At 39.1% G+C, this 21,338-nt stretch overlaps 1 protein-coding gene across 6 annotated transcripts in view; it reads left to right on the forward strand.

Annotated features, from left to right (window-relative positions):
- KDM4C (lysine demethylase 4C) overlaps positions 1-21,338 on the forward strand; it is a 243,923-nt gene that overhangs the window by 34,795 nt on the left and 187,790 nt on the right. For all 6 annotated transcript variants that reach the window (XM_044446103.1, XM_044446104.1, XM_044446105.1 and 3 more), the window contains exon 7: positions 9,511-9,560. In XM_044446103.1, coding sequence (XP_044302038.1) covers positions 9,511-9,560 — 50 coding nt within the window. The remainder of the gene's footprint in view (positions 1-9,510; positions 9,561-21,338) is intronic.

Genomic DNA, 21,338 nt, shown 5'->3' on the forward strand with positions numbered 1-21,338 from the left:
ACCCCTTAGCATTGGACTAATGGACTACTCCTACTAATTATAATAGTACCACTCAGCATTTTCATGTAGATGTTATACATCTTGGGGGACAAGAATGACCTCTGGAGAAACCCATCCTGGGATCCCATTACCAGATGTAACAAACCTGGAAATATTGTGGGGTGTTTTACACTTTTCACGAAAGTGTGCTGTGCCTGTGGTAGATTGGGGCAAATTAGCTTGAGAACACTGATAGTGGAAATAATTTTTACCATAACATTTATAAAAAGAAAATGGTTGACTGCGACATCAACCCCTTAGCATTGGACTAATGGACTACTCCTACTAATTATAATAGAGCAAGAAAGTCAGGTAGTCATGGCTGGCCAAACAGGAGATGGGGAGAGTACTTTGGAACTGGTGAACTGCACTTTGTAAGGCCCAAGAAGTAGTCATAATGCATATATTTACTTGATTAGAGTTGGATTTCACTTTCTGGCAGGTCATGGTTACTTAGAAGCTCATGGCAGATACCAGCTACTTTGATATAGATCAGCCTTGGGTCACACAATGACCCGGTTAGCATGTAATGGCAACCCATGGATTAATTAGCCTATGGGCTGATGGGAACAAATGGAGAGAGATAGCACACTTCCTCCCATGTGCTTTCATCATCATATGATCGACCTGTTCATAAGTTGTTGAGCATTACTTGCAAATGGATAGATTTGAGTTTTTTAGGCTCTAGACAACCGAACACTTAACTCTACAGAAAGCCATTTGTTAACTTTTCTGTTCAGCCTCTAACAAAGCATTTGTTCCAAGATCACACATCACTTAGGCAATTTAGGGAAAAAAGAAACTTGAGAAGCATTGGAGGTATCTGGTCTAAGGTCCTGTGAAAACCGAGCACAATATCCTTGTCTCTTTGGAGGAGGAGCAAACCTGTCTCTTAACAGTTACTATCAGAAACTGGACTATTCTGGTGGCCGGAACCAGAAACCCACCTTAGTAAATGCAGGATCATTCCCAGGCGCTGCTGGAACTCTGTTTCCTAATGTGTGCCAGCTGGGAGTCCTGCAGGAAGAGCTGTATAAGCGCAAGGTCTTCACTTCAGAACTGGCCTCATCGTTAGAGGTCTTTCTGTTGTAATGCTTGTACCTTGCCTGACCCTTCCTGCATCTTGCTGTGTATCTTGTCTTGCTATGTTGCTTCAGCATACAGTTTGCTGTAGGGCCTGCATCTTCCCTGACCTATATCTTGCTGCGCTGTTTGTATCCTGTTTCGCTGTCTCAGCAGGGCAGGTCTTCCTGTGGTGTGGTTCAGTTCATGTACTTTGCCTGCTCCTTGCCACGTATCCTGCTCAGTTATCCTGCCTCAGGGTACCTGTACCTCTGTTTATCTTCCTGTTCTTGACCCTTGGCTTGTTCATGACCATGTCCTTGCTTTGTCCGATACATACTTATGGTTCCTGACCCTGGCCTGCTCTGTTACTATGACTTGGACTTGCCACTGAACCTTGCTACCAGGCTTTGGACTCTGTCTTGCCTCAAGTTCGGTTGCCCTGGCCCCGGCAACCCGTCTCTGGCTGCCCATGTCCTGACCATGGACTCGCACAACCATACTGTTTTCTCCCTGTAAGGCATACCTCCCTGAGAATTGGAAAGGGCCTTGCTGAGGCCACCAGCTTACTCAGAGTAGGAGGATCCTGTGATATCCAAGCAGATAGTTTTAGTTTGAGATTAGTCATGGTTGGGAGTAAGTGACCATGCTGAAATGGAAGTGGCTTGATGGTAGCAATGGTTGCATACTCATAATGTTCTTTCTGGGTTATAAGGAATAAATCATTCCCTTTGGGTATACAAAATAGCAAAGCAGCAGATGAGGAACTACGGCCTCAGAAAAGTGATTTTATCATGAGAGAAAGAGAATGGTGGGGAGTGCTAGGGATGGGTCATGAAAAATGGATGGGTCATGAAGAATGGATAGCAAGCCAGGTGAAACACTGGCAGATCTTGGAGCTGTGTGGCAGAAGGTCTGCTTTTGCTGACGCCCACAATGAAGGAGTGTGCAGGGTGGCTGGAATCAAGGGCAGCTATACACTTCTGCTTGGGTGCTCAAAAGAGAACAATGGCTGGAGTAAGGTTGAACAAATCATACAATAGCATGGCTTTGAATGGGAGTATTCCAGAGGTTCATGGCTACAAGACTGAATTTAGTCAGTCTGGCTAAATTATTCCAGCTTCTGTGGAATAATCAGATAAAGCAGGGTGGGCAACTTGTAGCCCTCCAGATGTTTTGACCTACAACTCTCATCAGTCTTAGCCAGCATAACCAGTGATTAGGAGTACTGAGAGTTGTAGGCTGAAACATCTAAGGGGGTCATGGGTTGCCTGCACCTTAGGTAGACATACGTGAAACCAAGGGAACCACAAGTGGGCGCCCAGGTGGGGACTTAAAACTTTTTGAGCTATCTTGCAGTGATAATGCTTCACAATTAGATAATATTTCCCAACAAGGCTTTAATGCGCTGATTTCAGTTATCTTCATAGGTTGCTTGACAGGTGGGATGATATCATGGTCAGGAGGTATTTTCATTTATCCAGAGTTCTCAGGCTCTGCATGGTGCCTCAGGGCAGCTTCTTTTAAATGCATTAACATAGAGGAAATACAGGTCATGAACTTCAGTCACAACATGGGTGGCTAACATAGCATTTGAGCATCAGGATCCTCTTGCTCCTATTTGCCATGAGACAACTGCCATGGAGCCTTTCTTGGATATATTAGATAGATTAGGAAAAGTACTTGATTGGTGCCAACACAACTCTAATATTAAAACTCCCTGTGGACAAGAGTAATCACAGGTGAGTCAGTAACAGGATACAGTACAACACTTCGGTGCAGGTCCTACACCTTTATATTGAACTTACAAAATATTTTTAGTTATTTTTAGCCTGGCAAGGCCCCCAAAGGGCTGTTTAAAATGATTTAGGAATTGTATATGAAGTAAATGTCAAAATATGGCACAGAAGATGCAGATTTTCTGCACCGTAATTTTGCCAAAATTATGAAGGCAAGTTAAAAAAATCTGAATGAAGAGTGTATTAAATGAAAAACCATTCCTCACCCTGTGTTACTCGCTGAGCTCTGGTTTGTCATTAATGCTTGCTTCATTTTAAGATGTTAAACCTCTAGGGACAGAATGTTCTGTCTGCTGCTGGAGGGAGGAGATATCGGGAAATGAAAAAGCAGTACTGACACAATGGTGATCAGCTGTGAGTCTGTGTGTGTGTGTGTGCACATGCGTGTTCGCATGCCTGTGTGTGTGAAGGGGGCTGGTGAGAGAGAACACATGCGTGCACAAATGGATACTTGTTTTACCCTTTTTCAGTGAAGTTATATTTAAGCATATATCTAAAGGTAAATGCGTTTCCATTGCTTTCAGATGAGAATAAGGGGGAAGAACTAAACTAGTATGTAGCACTTATAAAACTACTAGTGTGTTGACCAGTTTCTATTTCAAGGCGAATTGTTTTGATTTAAATGGCAAAAAGCTATTATTTTGTGACAGTAACATAACAACACTTTAGCTTCACATCATTGGTGTAACATGTTTGGGTTTTTCATTTTTAATCATATGAATTGTTTTGAAATGATATATTTTATAAACTGAAGTGCATTATAACTTTGGGAAGAAATAGCAACTTTTTCAGATAAAACAGCTATGTATTCAAAATTAGGTAGTTTATATGAAAATATTAGTTTTATCTAAAGTAGTCAAGATTTGTTAAAATATTCATATAATTTGCATTTAAATATTTAAATTATTAGTACCATCTTACTAAGTTTCAATAACTGATACTAGTTTCCACAAATAAACACCTTTTAAATATTACACTAAACTGGAAACATGGAAACCACTGTGGATTCATTTCATAGTGCTTCTCTAATATTTAAATATTGACTCACAATACTAATCTTCTTGGATCATAAGCTTGAGCATCTGTTAAGTAAAGGAGTAAGATCCTAGTTGTTTCAGACATCAGTTGTTTGCACACACACACACCAGAAATAAAGATTCAAGAAATATATATGATATTTTTTTCCCTGTAACAGGATTAACCCTCTGGAACTTGTATCAAACTTTCCTGGATAAGATCGGGATAGGGTGAAAACACTTAAATTAACAGAAAAGTTCCCATAACTCTCAAGGACTTGAGGAGTGATACAAGGTATACATTGACCCACTTTACATAAGCATGGTGAGGAGAGTAAGCCATGATGGCGCATTTCCTCAAGCATGTGTGCCAGGGGAATTTGCATAATTATTCTCATCGGTACAGCTTGCCCTTCAGAAAGAACCTGGCAGTTGTGGTTTTCTGTTGTGGTTAACAACCCACTTAGAACCCATGGTTTATTTTAACCAGGACAACAAGCCATCCTTGCTGGGTTTGCATGACTAAGCAAGCCATGGCAGTGGGACTACTTAGGGAAATTCTTCTGGTTAGAACCTAGGGGAAATAAGCCACAGTGTTTTATTTCCCATCACAGTGATAGCACAAACAGAGCTATTGGCCTGAATTCTTATGTTAAATAAGGAAATTTCTTAGAAGTGAAGTTTGGTGATTTTTCTCCTCCTAGTAACATAGAAACAGAGCGAGTCAGAAGGGGCCTCCCGGGCCATCTAGTCTGACCTCCGGCACCAGCTGGCTCCACTCACGACATGCCCACCGTGTGCATGTCCAGCCTATCCTTGAACACCCACACCGATGGGTCCTCAACGACCTCTCGTGGAAGCCCATTCCACACCCTTGGGGGCCTGACTGTCAGGAAGTGCTTCCTGGCATCCAAATGGAACCTTGGCTCCCTGAGCTTTGCTCCATTGGAGCGCGTCCTGCCTCAGTAGTCCTATGGCAAATTACACATTGGTCAAGGCAGCTCCCTGGACCTTTGAAGAACCCTTGGGTGTTGTGGGTGGCTGCAGAAGGGAGAGGATAAGAAATGTGCTTTCTGTAAACCTTCAGTTGGAGCAAAACCATTACTTCTGTATACAGAGTGCACTTGCACATTGCAACTTTGAATGAGTCCTAAATTGGTAGAAATTTTACCATGTTATTGTTGGGGAGGCAGGAAAAATAGGCTGGGAGAGCTGAATAGAAAGAGTAAAATGGTTATGTGGTAAACAATAAATGGAGAGAATATTGAAGAGGTAGAGGTTCACTGTTTACTTGACAGAAAGCAAAACAATGCAAGAAAGCAAGACAATGTTTGGTAGTCAAAATTTTAAAAAATGTTCCATTGAACATTGTTGTGGGAATAAGATGGTGTTCAACTTTGTACAGAAAAAAATGTGTCCTGAAGAACTTAGATTCCTTCAGGAGTCATGGGCAAGTTTGATGAGATAATGGAGATTCATGATTGGATCTCTGTCTATTTTAGTGTTTAGTGTTTGCATCTTGTGCGCCATCCAGAGAGCTTCAGCTACAGGCAGTATAGAAATCATCATCATCATCATCATGGTGGTGGTGGTGTGATGGGTATGGATTCAGATCAGGACGATGATGGAGATGGAACAGTGTTTTTCCAGGGATGATCACCCTTTTCTATAGTAAGGGATGAATTACTGTCTAGAAAACTTTCCAGAGTGCATGCTAGCTGTGGCCGTAGTCAGAGCCCAAGATGGTCGTGGCCATCTTACACATAGAATTCACACAGACAGACACATGCTATTCGTATACACACATACAAATAGCCCACCTTTCCAGCTGATCCCTTTCTTCACACCGGATAGGGAAAAGCTATCTTTGATTAGCTGCAGGCAAGTGAACAGGCTAGTGGAGAAAGGTCAGAGTACTTTATTCTGTCTGTCTTCTCAGCCTAGAAATTCAGCAGGTTGCCAGAGGAAATTTTATTTCCGTCATAATCTGGAGTGTAATTTTCAGTCAAGGAGAGGTTATGGTAGCCTGTCATGGCAACTGACAGTAGGAGAGTTCCTTACCTTGGGTATAGGAACAGATAGGATTGTATCTGCATTGTACTCTAGTAGAGTGCAAGGGAGGCTCATATGATGGAATATTTCCTATGCAAAAACATTATTTATATATAGGATACTGGCATTTCTGGAAAAATGACAAGTTAAAATCCTATTCTTGATATCTAGTTCTCTAAGTAGTTGGGGTTTTGTATAAAGGAACATTCAGTGTTGTGCTTCCTTACTTGCAATCTGAAGTCTAAACATAAGTTTATCTCCTCAGTAAGCATTATGGCTTTGAGTTGTGTGTACAAAATGTAACTTTTTAGCTCTGTATCACTTGAGTGCTACTGGTTCATAATCTACTACCTCTTGACTAGTCTCATGTAGTTCTGCTGGGTTTTAACTAAGCCAATAGATAGCCCTAGAAATGAGATAATCAATATTTGGAATTTAATGACCTTTTGACTGTTGCTACAAACATTTACATAGCATGCATCTCTTTCCAGTGTTTTTGGTTCAGTTGCCTTCCTTATAGACTTCAGAATCAGCTCCCATTAATAAATGCATCCTAATTGTTCAGACTGTTCTGAAGATGTTCAGTCTGTTCTGTATGGGGTTGCATGCCCTTTGAAGGAGCAGGGTCATAGCTTGGGGGTTCTCTTTGATCCGTCTTTGTCATTTGTGGGTCAGGTGGCATGAGTAGCATGGAGTGGCTAGTTCTACTAGCTTTGGTTGGTGGCCTAGCTATGATCCTATTTGGTCAGGAGCAGCCTGGTTTCAGAAATCCATACTTTGGTAATTTCTAAATTTAGACTACTGCAATGCACTCACTATGGGGCCGCCCTTGAAGGCAATTCAGAAGCAGCAACTAGATCAATAGCTGGAACCCATAGGTCTGAATATCTAAGACCAGTTCTGGCACCCTTGCAATGACTGTCTATATGCTTCTAAGCTCAATTCAAGATGCTTGTTTTATAAAGCCTTACACAGCTTAGACTGCAATACCTGACAGAGCACTTCTCCCAGCTACAATGTACCCAGATAGTATGCTCAAAATCTGGGGCCTTCCTCTGAATGCCGACTCCAAGAGAAGCTTGGAGGGCAACATCAAAGGTGAGGGCCTTCTCAGCAGTGGTCCTCCATCTATGGAATGACCTCTTTGTTGAGGCTTGCTTACCGCCAGACTTGTCATTGTTTTTGACACCAGGTTAAGATGGCACTTTATGGTGACTCTTTCAACAATACATAAGGATATTCAAGGGTGTGAGGAGATTGACCATCCCAAATGTTTTACAGGGCTATTCTCCAGCAAATGTTGTTTTAGCAGCTTTAAATTTTGGCTTTAAATTTTGTTTTTAAATGTTTGCGTTTTGGAAAGATTTTATAGCTTTTTATTATTAAGTTTTTATGAACTGTTGTAAAATGCCCAGAGAACTTCAGCTAGTGGGAAGTTTAGAACTGAAATAATAAGTATATATTTATTGTATTTAACTGGACATATTTAATAGTGGGGTTTGAGAGAAAACAAAGATCATGTATCTTTTAAAAATTTGGATGTACACTTTTTCAGTCCCATAACACCTTTCTTAGACTTTGGGTTGATTAATGAATGAACTGGAGAAACTATGCATCAGTGTTATGGCAGAAATTTAGAATGAAAAATAAGGTGGTGTCAGTTTGAACTTAATCTACTACAAAAATTTTAATAGCAAAATATCCTAAGTGTCAACATTATTATTGATGTGTTTAACACTCAACAGGTACTTAACATTTAGAACTAAGAGCAGTTCAAATAATATTGAGCAAGAAAAGACTGACATTTTCACTGGTGATATTTCAGTACTCATTATGCAATGCCTACAACTTGACACTTGTCATCTAGCCTGTCAATGTCTCTACGTAGTAAGTCATTCGGGGAAAAAGAAAACGTATCCTTAGAGGCTAGTGTTGTATTTCAATCCAAATTAAAAGGAGCCAAGACTTAACGCATGCATATGTTCCCAGTGCCATATATGTACATATGAAAATAATTGCTGGGTAAAGATTCTTATTCTCTTATTTGAATGTTCTTTCTTAAACTTTGGACAGCTTCCAATGTTAGAATGATATTATACATTAGAATCAGTACATAAAGATAAACCTGGGGATTTTAAAAACTACATAAGACATGTAAAGAAATATCGATGGCTTCTTTACAAAAATGAATTTACTTTGGGAGGGAGAGACTAAAAGCAGAGAAGTGTATATATAGAGGATTAATTTGTCTATCTAAAATTATTTATAAGATACCTTTAAGTGTAAAAGGTAAAGGTAAAGGTTTCCCCTCGACATTAAGTCCAGTCATGCCTGACTCTAGGGGGCGGTGCTCATCTCCGTTTCCTAGCCGAGGGAGCCAGCGTTTGTCTGCAGACAGTCTCTGTGGTCATGTGGCCGGCATGAGTAAACACCAAAGTGCACGGAACGCTGTTACCTGCTCACTGAAGTGGTGCCTTTTTATCTACTTGCATTTGCATGCTTTGGAACTGCAAGGTTGGCAGGAGCTGGGACAGAGCAACAGGAACTCGCCCCGTTGTGCAGATTCGAACCGGCAGCCTTTCTATCAACCAGCCCAGCAGCACAGCAGTTTAAACCACTGTGCCACCTGCATCCCTAACCTTTAAGTGTAGAGCCCTCTTAATGAAGTATTCAGTCTCTTCCTTTGCCCATCATCTCTCTTTTTCAGTGATTCTTGTCTATTGCCTTTCTTTACCTGATGGCTTTAGATGCATGTTTACCTCTGCACGCATGGAACCTAAGGGTTGAGAAGCTAGACTGGACCCTTATGAGTACCCAAAAAGGAGGACATATCACCACAGGCAAGAGCAGTGGTTTGCAAAATCTAGACATGATCATTATAATTGAAGCAGAAATACAATACATCCCACCATAGTGGGAAAGACTGGGGCCTGATGACTTACATGCCTGTGTTCATGTTGGTTCTCTTTTCTGGTTACCCCTCTGTCTTCTATTCCATAGCTTCAGTTGGTTTTATCATTTTTATCATTTCTTTGGCAGCATCATCCAATCAATGCTGTATTGTTAAGTGTTGGTTGTGGAACAGAATTTCTAGAATATTATGTTGATTTTTTTCAAAAGAGTATGCAATGTTTCACATGTGGAAAAATCAGTATTTAGAAAGGAAGAAATGTTTAAGTATTGCACTTGGACCATACTTTGGGATTTCTTTAGCTTAGGAGTTCTAAATTAATACCTGTGAAAGCTTTGGTATAATATTGGGATGTGGATGTATGAATTTATTATATCAGAAACAAGGTTCATGTTGAGTCGTATCACACATTATCAAAGGTGCTTTACCCATGCTTTTTAATTAATTAAAAAACCAGCTTTTTGCTGCTTTAAGTTTTATTTTGGAAATAAAAGTGACACACACACACACACACGCATATATAAAGTATATATGCTTTTATACTTTGTTAGCATCTTACCTAGGTACATTTTTTCCATAGGTTAAGAATGGCTATAAACTTTTGTATATTTTCTTTTTATATAAATTTTAGGTATGCTATTCCTCCAGAACATGGAAAGCGACTTGAACGACTAGCTCAAGGTAATGCTCATTTCAAAAAACACTTTCATATATCAAAGGCATTCAGTTCAAAGGTGCCTTACTTTTAGGAGTGGAGATCAGAATCTAATAGATGTAGATGCTGTTTGAACTCTTTGTATAATATGTTGTAGCTGAAAATATATTGCGATTTTGGGGTTGTTGTATGTTGCTTATATCCTTAGTTGTCGCAGCGTATTCTCACTTCTGCTTAATTTCACATTTAATAAAATATTTGGAACTTTTAGAAATTGCCTGTCTGAAAATTGGATATAAACTGCTCCTAGATTTTGTTGTACCCATAATACATTTGTGAGTAGAAGAAACTGGTGGAAAGCTTTCCTGTATTGTAGTTTTAGGAGGCAACTACAAGGGAAATCCACTGTTGCACAAATTGGATTGCACAACATATCTGCAGTGGAACTTTTCCTTTTCCTTCTCCTCCTTCCCCAGAATTTCTCCAAATCTGCAATGGACAGTTCTGCAATACTTTGAAGCAAATAATGTGGTACAGGAATTTCACTGGTATAAAATACTCTGTCAATGGGATGGGTTACCTGTATACCACCCATTATATTCCAGGATAAGAGAATATAATTGCATAAGAGAACTCCAATCATACCGCCTCTATTACAGTAAACTCTAAAAGCAGTTACTCAGCAAAAAAACTATTTGCTAGACATTTTAGCTAGGAATCTTAGCTTTAAAAAGAGACCAAGATGTGCTCTAGTGAAGCTCCTTTTGCTCCTTTGTTTGGGGAGGGGTTTGTTATTTGAGGTATAAAAGTACCCTATAGAACCATTCTTTTGGAGATTGTGGGGTATTTTTATGCCCCAAGCATGTTTTAGTTTATGGGGAGGGGGCATAAAAGGAAGGAGGTTGAAACTTGGAGATGTTTTAGACTAGTCATTTTGTAGGACTACTTATCTGTAAATTGCTGTACAGAATGTGAACTGGGAAGTAATAGTTATCTGGTGATTTATTTCTTTAAAACTTTTCTAGACCATCTGTTACTGAAGTCTCGGGATGGTTTAACAATATAGCAATGTAAAATAAAACATCAGCTGACAATAAAACCCCAATTAAAATAATCAGATCTTAAAACATTGGGAAAATAAAAAGGTTTTAGCCTGGCGCCAAAAAAAATAAAGTGATGGCGCCAGGCGAACCTCTCTGAGGAATGAATTCTACAATTGATGCACCAACACAGAGAAGGCCCTTCTCTGGGTAGTCACCCTCTTAATCTCCTTCAGGGAGGGCACCTGGAGAAGGGCATCCATTCCATGTCAGGACCACAAGCTGTCACGTTTATTAGGATAGATGACATTAAGAAGTTGTTGGACAGGCTGTCACGTCCTGTTTTAGAAGCATGCCTGCAAATGTACTTTAAACCCTCAGGACAAAGACTCCAAATCATTAACTTTTTCCACTCAGTTAATGTTTTGTTTGTTTACAAGAAGAACCAGAAGAAACAGCAACTGTCTGCTGACAATGTATTTGCTTTTGCAAAATAAGCTCCAGCGAAACCATATTGATGATACTTAACCAGGCCCTAAGCTGTTTAGGGCTCTATTCACCAGGATGCAGGGTTAAGGGAGCAGTTAGTGCTGGAGGGGAGGGATAAGGAAGTTCCTAACCCTTCTCCCTATTTTCCCTAGGAGCTACTTCTCCCCATTGCTTTTATACCAGCAATATTCCAGTACCTTGTTTACCTCACATACACATGGATTAATTAAGCCTACATTTTAGCATCATTCATAGACAGAAGAATAGAAAAGAATAAAAAAGATTCTCTCTTCCCCCTCTTTGCACACCCTTGCATCCACCCACGTGCATTCATGCATGTACACTTGCACCACACACACGCACACACACAAATGACTTGAAGTATGAGGCAGGAAAATCAGAGATGCTAAAATGGGAAGCAATTGGTAGATTAGAAACATATGGAATAAATATTTGAACCTAATTCATTTTCTTAAGAATTAAATCAAAAATATGGCAATATAATTACAGCACAGTCCTGAAGTGATGAACAATAAAACAACATTTTAATTTTTATGAACTGCAGGGGTACTTTGCACTTACCTTATGAAAATGGGATTATTGTGGCTTTGGTGCAGAGAGCTTTACAAATGTGGATTTTTTTCTCAGGGAGAGCAGCAAAACATTGAGCCATTTTCAAACTACCCTTAAGATTTAAAGTGGTATGTTAAGTGGGGCACATGAACTGCTGTGCTCCCCACCCAGGCTTTGTGTGCCTGTCTCAAAAGTCCCTGTCAATTATGTGTGTTAAACCCCCCACCCCCAGAAATCACCTTAATAATGCTGGTATAATATGTAATTGTCTTTGCCTTACTTTTAATATATGTTGTGTTCTTAGGTCTGAATAATGATAGAACATAAAAGGTGGTTTTAATAGCTCATAAACATATCAATAAAAACCTTGATGTTCTTCCAACTGTATTTTACCATTCATCTTGCATTTAATTTTTAAAAATAATTTCCTGCTTGGATACTAACAAAATTTAGGGAAAGGGATCTGTGATTTTCATACGGTACTTCATGTCCATAAAGATTACAATGGAAATTTTAAAACAAGCTGTTTTAAAATGATGAAAATGTCACGACAGCCTCACAGCTACAATTTGCATAATCAGCAAAGGTTAATAAACTTGCAGAGTGAATAGATTTCAGGCTTAATTACATATTTATATTAAAAGTGTTGTGCAGAATTGCAGCATCTAAAAAAAGCTGTGAGATGCAGGAAGGTTGGTACTGCTTACCAGATGCCTAGTGAATTAATTGAATTTTCCTAAATAATTAAAATGCTAAAATAATGCAGTAAATGTGGTGAAGCATTGCAGGTTATCTAGGTCAAGTCAGAACTTGATACATAAAATTAAAGGAAGGCTAGGATTTTTTCCATTATCTTGTCTGCCCATCATAATTATCACATTGCCTTTTATGCATGAATGCTTTCATCTTTGGAATCCATTGAAAACTTGATTGACTATGGCACCTACAAATATTTTATCTGAAAGACATTAGACTTGCATCTAATAAAAGCAGCAGTTTGATTTTGCCCTTCAGGTGCTTTCTCATTTATGTAGTTCTTTCAATTTTATATAGACGCAAATGTAATAAAAACCTCAAGTGAGCTGTTATTGCAATTTTGAAACTAGTTATGTTCCTCTATAATATCACAGGATTCTTAAGGTATTTGACAGTATTGGCTGGAAAATACAAGGACAGGAATGGAAGCAAGACCAAAGAATTATAAATTATAGAGATATTTTGGTGCTGTACATATATCTGGTATTCCCATGTGCATCTTTTAAAGGAGATCTGTTTAAGCCTTGAGACTGCAGGTGGCGCAGTGGTTTAAACTGCTGTGCTGCTGTGCTGGTTGATCGAAAGGTCGCCGGTTTGAATCCGCATAACGGAGTGAGTTCCCGTTGCTCTGTCCCAGCTCCTGCCAACCTTGCAGTTCGAAAGCATGAAAATGCAAGTAGATAAAAAGGTACCACTTCGGTGGGCAGGTACAGCGTTCCGTGCACTTCGGTGTTTAGTCATGCCGGCCACATGACCACACAGGCTGTCTGTGGACAAATGCTGGCTCCCTCGGCTAGGAAACAGAGATAAGCACCGCCCCTTAGAGTCAGGCATGACTTGACTTAATGTAAAGGGGAAACCTTTACCTTTATTTAAGCCTTAAAGTTTAAGAAGTGCAATTATGTTCAACACAGTTGGAAATGAAACACATATTAGTATGTTCAGTCCAGGTTTAGGCATAGGCAACTATAATCTTTCCTCCCTATGGCAGCCCTCCAGCTCCTAGAAAACGCTAAAGAGAGGCTCAGGAAACCACTCATACAAGGTACTTCTGCCTGATTTTCAGAGAAGCCTATTCTTCCACAACTGCACACTACTCCATTCAGCTGGGTACCCCAACCCACTGTGTTGCATTTTTAAGTGCCTGGAGGGATTGCCATATGGAAAAGGGGCAGCCCTGGGGAGAAGGGGGTGGGTAAGTGCTTTTTCAAAACCCATGGCACATGACTAACTCTAGTTTCAACCCACTGTATGTTATGTAGTCAGTGAATAATGGTTCAGAAAACTTACTCCAGTCTGTAAATATGCCAATTTCTCCATGCAAAGCATTAATATTTTGTTTAAATTAAGGTTTATTTGTTCATTAATATTTCAGTTTATTGTACTCATAGTTAGAAGAAATAATACACATATTTATCCTATGAATTACTGTGACTAGTGTTTGGATATGTCCCAGTCCTTAAAAAGTCAGTGCAATCCCTATACCGCATTATGCTCTTTATGGTGTGAAATTCTAGCTACTGAAGCAAGTTTGGCAAGCCCAATATGATTTTAAAATCATAAAATATGATTTTATGTGCCCAACCTAGGGCAGGACTGTAGTTTCTTCTGATAGGGATTGAGAAGTCAACATCTTAATTTTAATAAAGCATTTCTTAATAATGGCTATTGCGATAACCTACCATATATTTTATTACCCAAATTTGCATCAAGAGCCTGAGTTATTTATTGGAGATTAGAAGCTGCTGCTTGCAGAAGTGGTTGAATAGAGCAGATCAGTTAAAAAATGAAGGACATGGCAAAATTTCAAAATTTAACAGATAATTCTCTTACTAAACAGCCAGAAGAATAAAATTGCACAGAAAATCAGGTCAGACTTCTAAAAGAATTAAACCACTGCTACTGACCAATTTAGGCTTTTTATACATGAAGAACCCAGGCTGAAAGGAAGTTGATTTGGCTTCACTCACTTGGCAACATTTCTCCCTATCCTCATGACCTCTGTTTGCACTGAAGGCTCTTTGATGTACCAAGAGCTGTACCCAGATCTGTGGAGTGATCCATTGAAATTACTTAAAAAGAATCACCCAAGAAAAATTAACTTTTAGTTGGCACCTTTATTTGGTATGATCTCATGTGCCAGCCTTATTCTGCATTTTTATTATTATTATTATTATTATTATTATTATTATTATTATTACTACTACTACTACTACTACTACTACTACTACTACTACTACTACAGTCCTGTGTATATGTCTACACTATGTTAAGCAGCCATACAATTGTTCCATAAATGTTTTAAATCTGCATTAAATTGTGGTACAGGAGTATTTACTATGTCTTTCTCTAAAATGTGTTTCTGTTGGAATGTCTGCTTTATGGTATTTTTAAAAATTAAAGTGCTCTGAGCAGTGTACAAAATGTTAAAAATATGCTTAACTAAAAGAATACAGGGAACAGTGGCATCTTTAATACATCTAAGTAGAATACATCCACCATAGAGATGGGGAAGGCAAATTGAGTTAATTGGTTTCTCTTATAGGATACCTGGTCACTGTAGTTTGATATGGAAACTCCCTTCAAAAGGATTTATTAGCAATTTATTTTTTGTTCTATCACATTTTGTTCTTACTCTGGAGTTCCTGAAATGGATTAAGATTTTGTATACTATCCAAAATCCACAAGTCTGATAAATGGATCTTTTTTGTTAGAAAGAGGATTTTATATCCTCTCTTTAAACTAATAGGTGATCTCTGTTAGGAAACTTTTCAAGTAGGTAGAATGACAATATTCAGGACTTTGCTCATAAACAAACCAATTATATCTAAGAATCTAAGTGGGAAACTATGTCTCTGGATAAGAAGGGCAGAAAAGAAAATCATCCAACTTGTGAGACAAAAATGATGAGTTCCTCACATCTGCTGATTTACAAGGAAAATATTTGATTGCTAATACTACTCATTAGCACTGACTCCAGTTAAAGAACACACTGTCCTCTGTGTATAGCCCATCAGCTGTGAGCATTTCATGGAGCTTGGAGAAGCTGGAGGACTTAATTAACACAACAAATCAGTGAAACCTCCTGTGACAGTGTAAAGAGTCTCCTTGCACAGGCCAAACACTTAGAGAAGAGTGGAATAGGGAGCATCGAATGGAAACCAGCCTTGGCTTCCATTAAGTACAGCTCTCCAGACCTAAGATTATGTTAAATTGAAAAATAATTGATTCATTGCAGATACTGGACTTCACAACATTTGTGGAAAAAAGTATAGTGACTGCAGATAAGTACTGTAGCTGCAGTGTGATGGATTCATCATTGGTCCGCAGCTTGTGTGCATATCTGTTGGTGGTCTCTTTTTGGTTCAGTGTCATTATTCAAATTAATTTTGCACTCAGTGCATTATTAGAAATCAAGGATGTTCATGTACTCCTTAATCATACTCTAGTAGTGTGGAAACTCTCAAGAGATAATAGGAAATACAACTTAAAAACCCTTATGACTGCCAAAACGACAATATTCCAAAGCTGGAAAGAAAATTCATCTCATCCATTGCACACTGGACAGAAAATCTTATGACTCTGGCAACTTAAGAGTTATACTTGTAACTGACAGCTCTGTCCTAACAAGAACATCAACATTTGGTCTGCATATTTAGAATTATATAGGCAGTGGAAATTTAAAGAGAGAACAAAATAGAAGGTGACATATGACTGTTTTGATTTTAAAATTATTTAGGCTTTAGAGATGATTTCTTTTGTTGTTAATATTGTATGGATTACATGCTGATTTTGTTTATATACGAAACATGAATTAAAAGTATTAATTCAATCCCCATGCAGTACAATTAATAAACAATAAATAAAAACAGTGCAGAATAAATCCAAAATGAAGCTATAATAGTAAACCATCATAAAGCCAGCCTCAAAATCACAGCCAAACAGAGTGCTAGAAGCACTAAAAACAGTTCTTAAAGTATGTGGGAGAATAAAACAGGTCTTTACCTGTTGCTGGAAAAACTGTAATGTAGGTGCCATATGAATTTCTCTAGAGAGTATTCCAGAAATTATGTTAACACTGAAAGGCTCTCTTTTTTGAAGCCATGTGCTTTGCTTCATTTGGTGGGGGCACTTGAAGGATGACTTCAGACAATTATCTTAATGCCCAGGCAGGTAAATATGGGAGGAGACTTCCTTCAGGTAACCTGGCCCCTAAGCCATTTTCAGGCTTAAAGGATTAAAACCACCCCTTAGACTTGGCCTCAGAAATGCACTGGCAAACCAGTACAGATGTCATAATATGATCATACCAGCAAATCCCAGTTAGCAATCTGTCCACCCTGATTTGGGCTAATGGAAGTTTCTAGACCATTTTAAAAGGTGATCCCATGTAGAACAGATCACAACAATACAAATGGTTGGTTATCAGAGTGTGAATAACTGTGGTTAGGCTATCTTTGTCCAAGTAGGATTATAATTGGTAAGCAGCCCAAACTGATAAAAGGTGTCCTGAGCCACCAAGGCTACCTATGCCTCTAATGGCAATGATGCATCTAAGATAGTGATTTGAAGGTTCTCCCAGAAACTGGCTCTCTTGCTCTCATTGGACTTCTTGCCTGTGCTTGGCCCTGGTCTAGGAAGTAAGCCAAACCAACATCAATTCCATGAATGCTCAGGATGCTTATCAGACCCCTTCTTTGTGCTAATTTATTCTCCTGCTAAATAGCCAAACCCTTCAAATCATGTGTGCAGAAGCAGAACTCTGCTGGCGTGGTGGGCGTGTGGGTAGTGTGAGGCACGTGTGCAAGTTGGCCTCACTAGTACCTGTGCAACGTTGGGATTTATTTTCTGCCAGATGCCCACATGAATGTTCAGTGCGAGTCGGGCTTAGGGGAGGGAGAATTTCTCACATATTGCTAATCTAAGAACACCTTCAGAGTGTGAACTTGCTCCTTTAGTCAGAACTCAACCCCCTCCAAATGCCACTGAACTGGACAGTCATCCTGCCAACATAAAGATCTCTGTCTTGTTGGCTGTATCCTCCATGCTCTTGAATACATATGCTCAGTGGCTGCCCGTTGGTTCCCATTACGTGGATTGGTGTCTTTCAACTTTGTTACAGTGGGCCTAGATACTGAACTGACTCATCAAAGAAATGATATTTCTTATGTGCAATTCCATCTCTTTTAATCTGTACTGAATTCTCTAAAGTGGTTTCAGTTTCTTCCTTGTGCTAATTTATTTCTGCCTCTCCTATCACCTCTTCTGCTGGGTATGTTTTATACACTTAAAATGACTTTAATAAGGTATATAGCAGAAGGAATTGAGGCTTTATAAATCATGATAGTGATTTTTATTATGTTGTAATGATTGTACTGGGAGAAATGAAATACATGTTGTGAGGCCTACAGTTATTTATCTAAATTGTGCACCAACAGTTCCTTCAGCGGTGCAGTAATATAAAATGCTGCATTTGGAGAGCTACTTTTGATTTTTTAAGAGGTCCTTTTGATTTTGTGATTTCAAAGAGTAAAGAAGTATATGGAAAATTAATTAGCTCTGAATTTAATAAAATTTGACATAGTAATTAGCTCTCATAGACTCCAGAGAATTTGATCAGGCTTCATTGTTTCCCATCATTGATGTGGTGACATCTCAATTTTGTAGTTATATTCATTGCTGAGGTGATAATGCTGGCTACAAAGCCTAGCCCAGTTCAAGACATGCTAAAAGAATAATTTGGTACTATTCACATTCTGTCAAGCTTGATAGTTTTCCATTGTGATTTCAAGGACTTCACATTTCTTAAATACTTAGCATTTTACTTTCTAGTGTCCAAAATACTTTGCACATAATGACTTAGTTTGTGTGAATAAAAATCACTATGGCTTAAACACAGTTGTTGAAGTATTACACATTGCAAAGTTGGGAGGGATAGGTTTCCAGCCCCATCTGGGCAATGTGCGATGGACTGTCTACTGCCCCTTTCCCTGTTCCAAACAGTGCTAGAAGTTGTCCCCGTTGTGCTACGAGTGGACAATGAACAAGCACTGTTTGTGCAGTGGGAATCAGTGTAAATCTATATCTGTGCCAGCTGAATGTGAAAATAATAATAATAATAATAATAATAATAATAATAATAATAATAGTGAGTCTTCATAGGCAGCCTCTACAAGATGCTACTAGATACTTTGAGAAAAGCTTCTTCTTTCCCTTTAGTAGTATCCAGAAACATGGCTTTTTAGCAGGCCTTCGCAATTTAATTGGGGAAAACGCAGACAGATGTAGTGAGCTCAGAAATGCTTAGGTTTATGTCAGGGAGAGAGACAGCCATTCCCAATTGTCTCAGACTGCCATTTTTTGGGGGCAGCTGTCAATGGTTGACACCCAAAAGCCTCTTGCTGAGAGCAGCAAGGGCGTTTGGCTGCTCTAGGCATGTGACTTGCCTGCTGCTGGAACTCAAACATAGTGGGTCATGCTATCTGAGTTCACTAGTGAGTAATAACTCACTATGATGAACACAGCCCCACCCAAGGACTGTTTTTGACCTTTAAAGCCTCAATGGTTTGGGACCAAATTACTTGAAGGACTGCCTTTATCCATATCCACCTTCAGCTTAGCAACAGAAATCCTTCTCACTTGTCCACCTTTGGGGGCATTTAAGTGGATAAGTACCTGAGAGAAGGTCCTTTCTACAGTAGCCCCATGCCTTTGGAATGGGTTGCCGTCTGGGTTTTTCCTTGTAATTGTATTCTAGATTTTGAAAGTTTCCTCTTGTAAGCCATCCCGAGATGCTTGTAGTAGACGACGTATAAAAGCTATAAATAAATAAATCCAGCATGGTCCAGACTAGATGTTTTATTGCTAGTATTTTTGATTTTGCTAATGTTTGTTGTTTTATTATTTTAAGGGTTTTTACTGTATGGGACTCTCTTGTGGGAGCTGCCTTAGGAGGGTCCTTGCCCTGAAAGGTGGCTTAGACATATTTTAAACAAACAAGCATAGCCAAAGCTCTGTTAGATCTCTACCATATACATTATGTTTACTAAACTACTAAAATCTTGATTTTCACCATGTGGCAATGATGAGAACTTACGTCTTACTAAGGTATAAGCAAAGAACTAGTAAAATGTGTCTTTCAAATGATATCTCTTGTGGCCAGTTAAATGTTCTGTCCCCAAACCTTAGTGCTGAATACAAGTTACATGCTGTTACTATCAGCCAGATCTTTCTTCCACAAGCACACAGAATACAAATGAGGCAGAGAGGAGGTGGGAAATTGAGAAAGGAGTCAGATTGTCTGACTGTTAAAGAAAATTAAGGTGCTAGCTGTCATGCTTCTGCTGAACTGCAGAGTTAAAGAGGTGGGAGATCTAGGGCAGGAATAGATTTCTGAAATCTGACCAAGGTTTTGGCAATTAACCCTCTGCTTCCTGCTTCCTCTCAAGCAATCCAAGTGCTTACTATGTTTACTTTAAAAAAGTCTCATGGGATTTCTACCTGAGTTGTTATTCTTAGGACTGTATAGAACTTCATACTGAAAAGAGAACAAGCAGCACAAGTTAAGGTCCCTTTTTATAATGTCCATCTGCACTCCAGCTGTTGTTCTGATATACTCTCCCTTTATTTTCTAAGATGAACTCCTAATTCTTCTGTATCCTAGAAACAGTAACACTGGCAGTCTTATATCAAATAGGCATTGCCTTCATTCTGAATTAACTTTGCCTTCAGCAAGGCTGTCTGATTGGATATGTGAAAATGAATCCCTCCCTCCCTTTCTAATGATTCCATGGCAGTGGTTGATTGGAGCTGCAAACATTCTCACCTGGGAGCACCCTGAAGCACCCTGAAGCTGGGATGCCAAGTACCAGAGGAGGGGGTCTGATCATAGTGTGGGGGAGAGGCCACCAAATTTGGTTGTTTTTTAAATAAAGAAAAATTCTGAATCCAGCAATCAGCTTTTTATCACATTATTTGTTTGCAAAGCACAAGTCTACTCTGTACTGAGTGGTTAATAAATGATGGAGAATAATATGAACATTTTTATAGAAAGTGAGATTATTACCATTCCACAATTTAACTCGTATGAGGTGAGACCCAAAAAAACCCCACAGGAATTTAATTATAAAAAATTGTGTATTTATTTTTACATGTTCAAACTTCAGTCACCTTCAAAGTACTTTCTGTCTGATGCAGTACACCTACCGAGACATTTTTTCCACTGCTCAAAACAGGTTTTGAACTTGTTTATTTTGATGCTCTTTAGTGCTTCTACTGTTTTTTTGTTTTTTTGTTTCACCTCTTCCACATCGGCAAAATGTTTCCCTTTGAGGATTTTTTTCATCTGGGGAAACAAAAGTTGCATGACGCAAGATCGGGTGAATAGGGAGGGTGGGGCACAAGGGTCATGCTGTTTTTGGTCAGAAACTGCTGAACACTCAGATGAACTAAATTTCACCGTCACTCATTCATGTAAATCAGCCATCATGAAATAAGCAAACACGTTGTAAGAGTCTCCAAAAAACCTCACTGAAACCGAAAGCAGCCCCTCGCGGCAGTCCAGCTGGGTACACTGATGCAGATGGGTTCTTAGAATATTCTCCTAGTGGGGGAAGTCTGTACTACAAGGGGCCCTCCTGCCAGAAGATATTTTCTGGTGTTTTGGGGTCTTCCATTATTCTATTGTTTTGATTTTGGATTCTGTTTTTTCACATTAGGTAGGTGGTATAGAAACAGACACTCTGTTAAACTGGTTAAATGTAGCAGGGCCGAGGGGACATTAGGCTTTTATTAGAACCTTGAGACACTACTTAGAATGAAATAATTTTATAAGTTTTTTTTCCATTTCAACAGTATTATTTAGGATATGGTGGGGGGAGTAATTTTGTTCGTGCTACTGTTGAACTATTGGGACTCCATATGATCTCATCTATTACATAGCACCTA

Source organism: Varanus komodoensis, unplaced genomic scaffold (genome assembly GCF_004798865.1).
Source record: "Varanus komodoensis strain SLA01 unplaced genomic scaffold, ASM479886v1 scaffold5, whole genome shotgun sequence".
Taxonomy (NCBI): domain Eukaryota; kingdom Metazoa; phylum Chordata; class Lepidosauria; order Squamata; family Varanidae; genus Varanus; species Varanus komodoensis.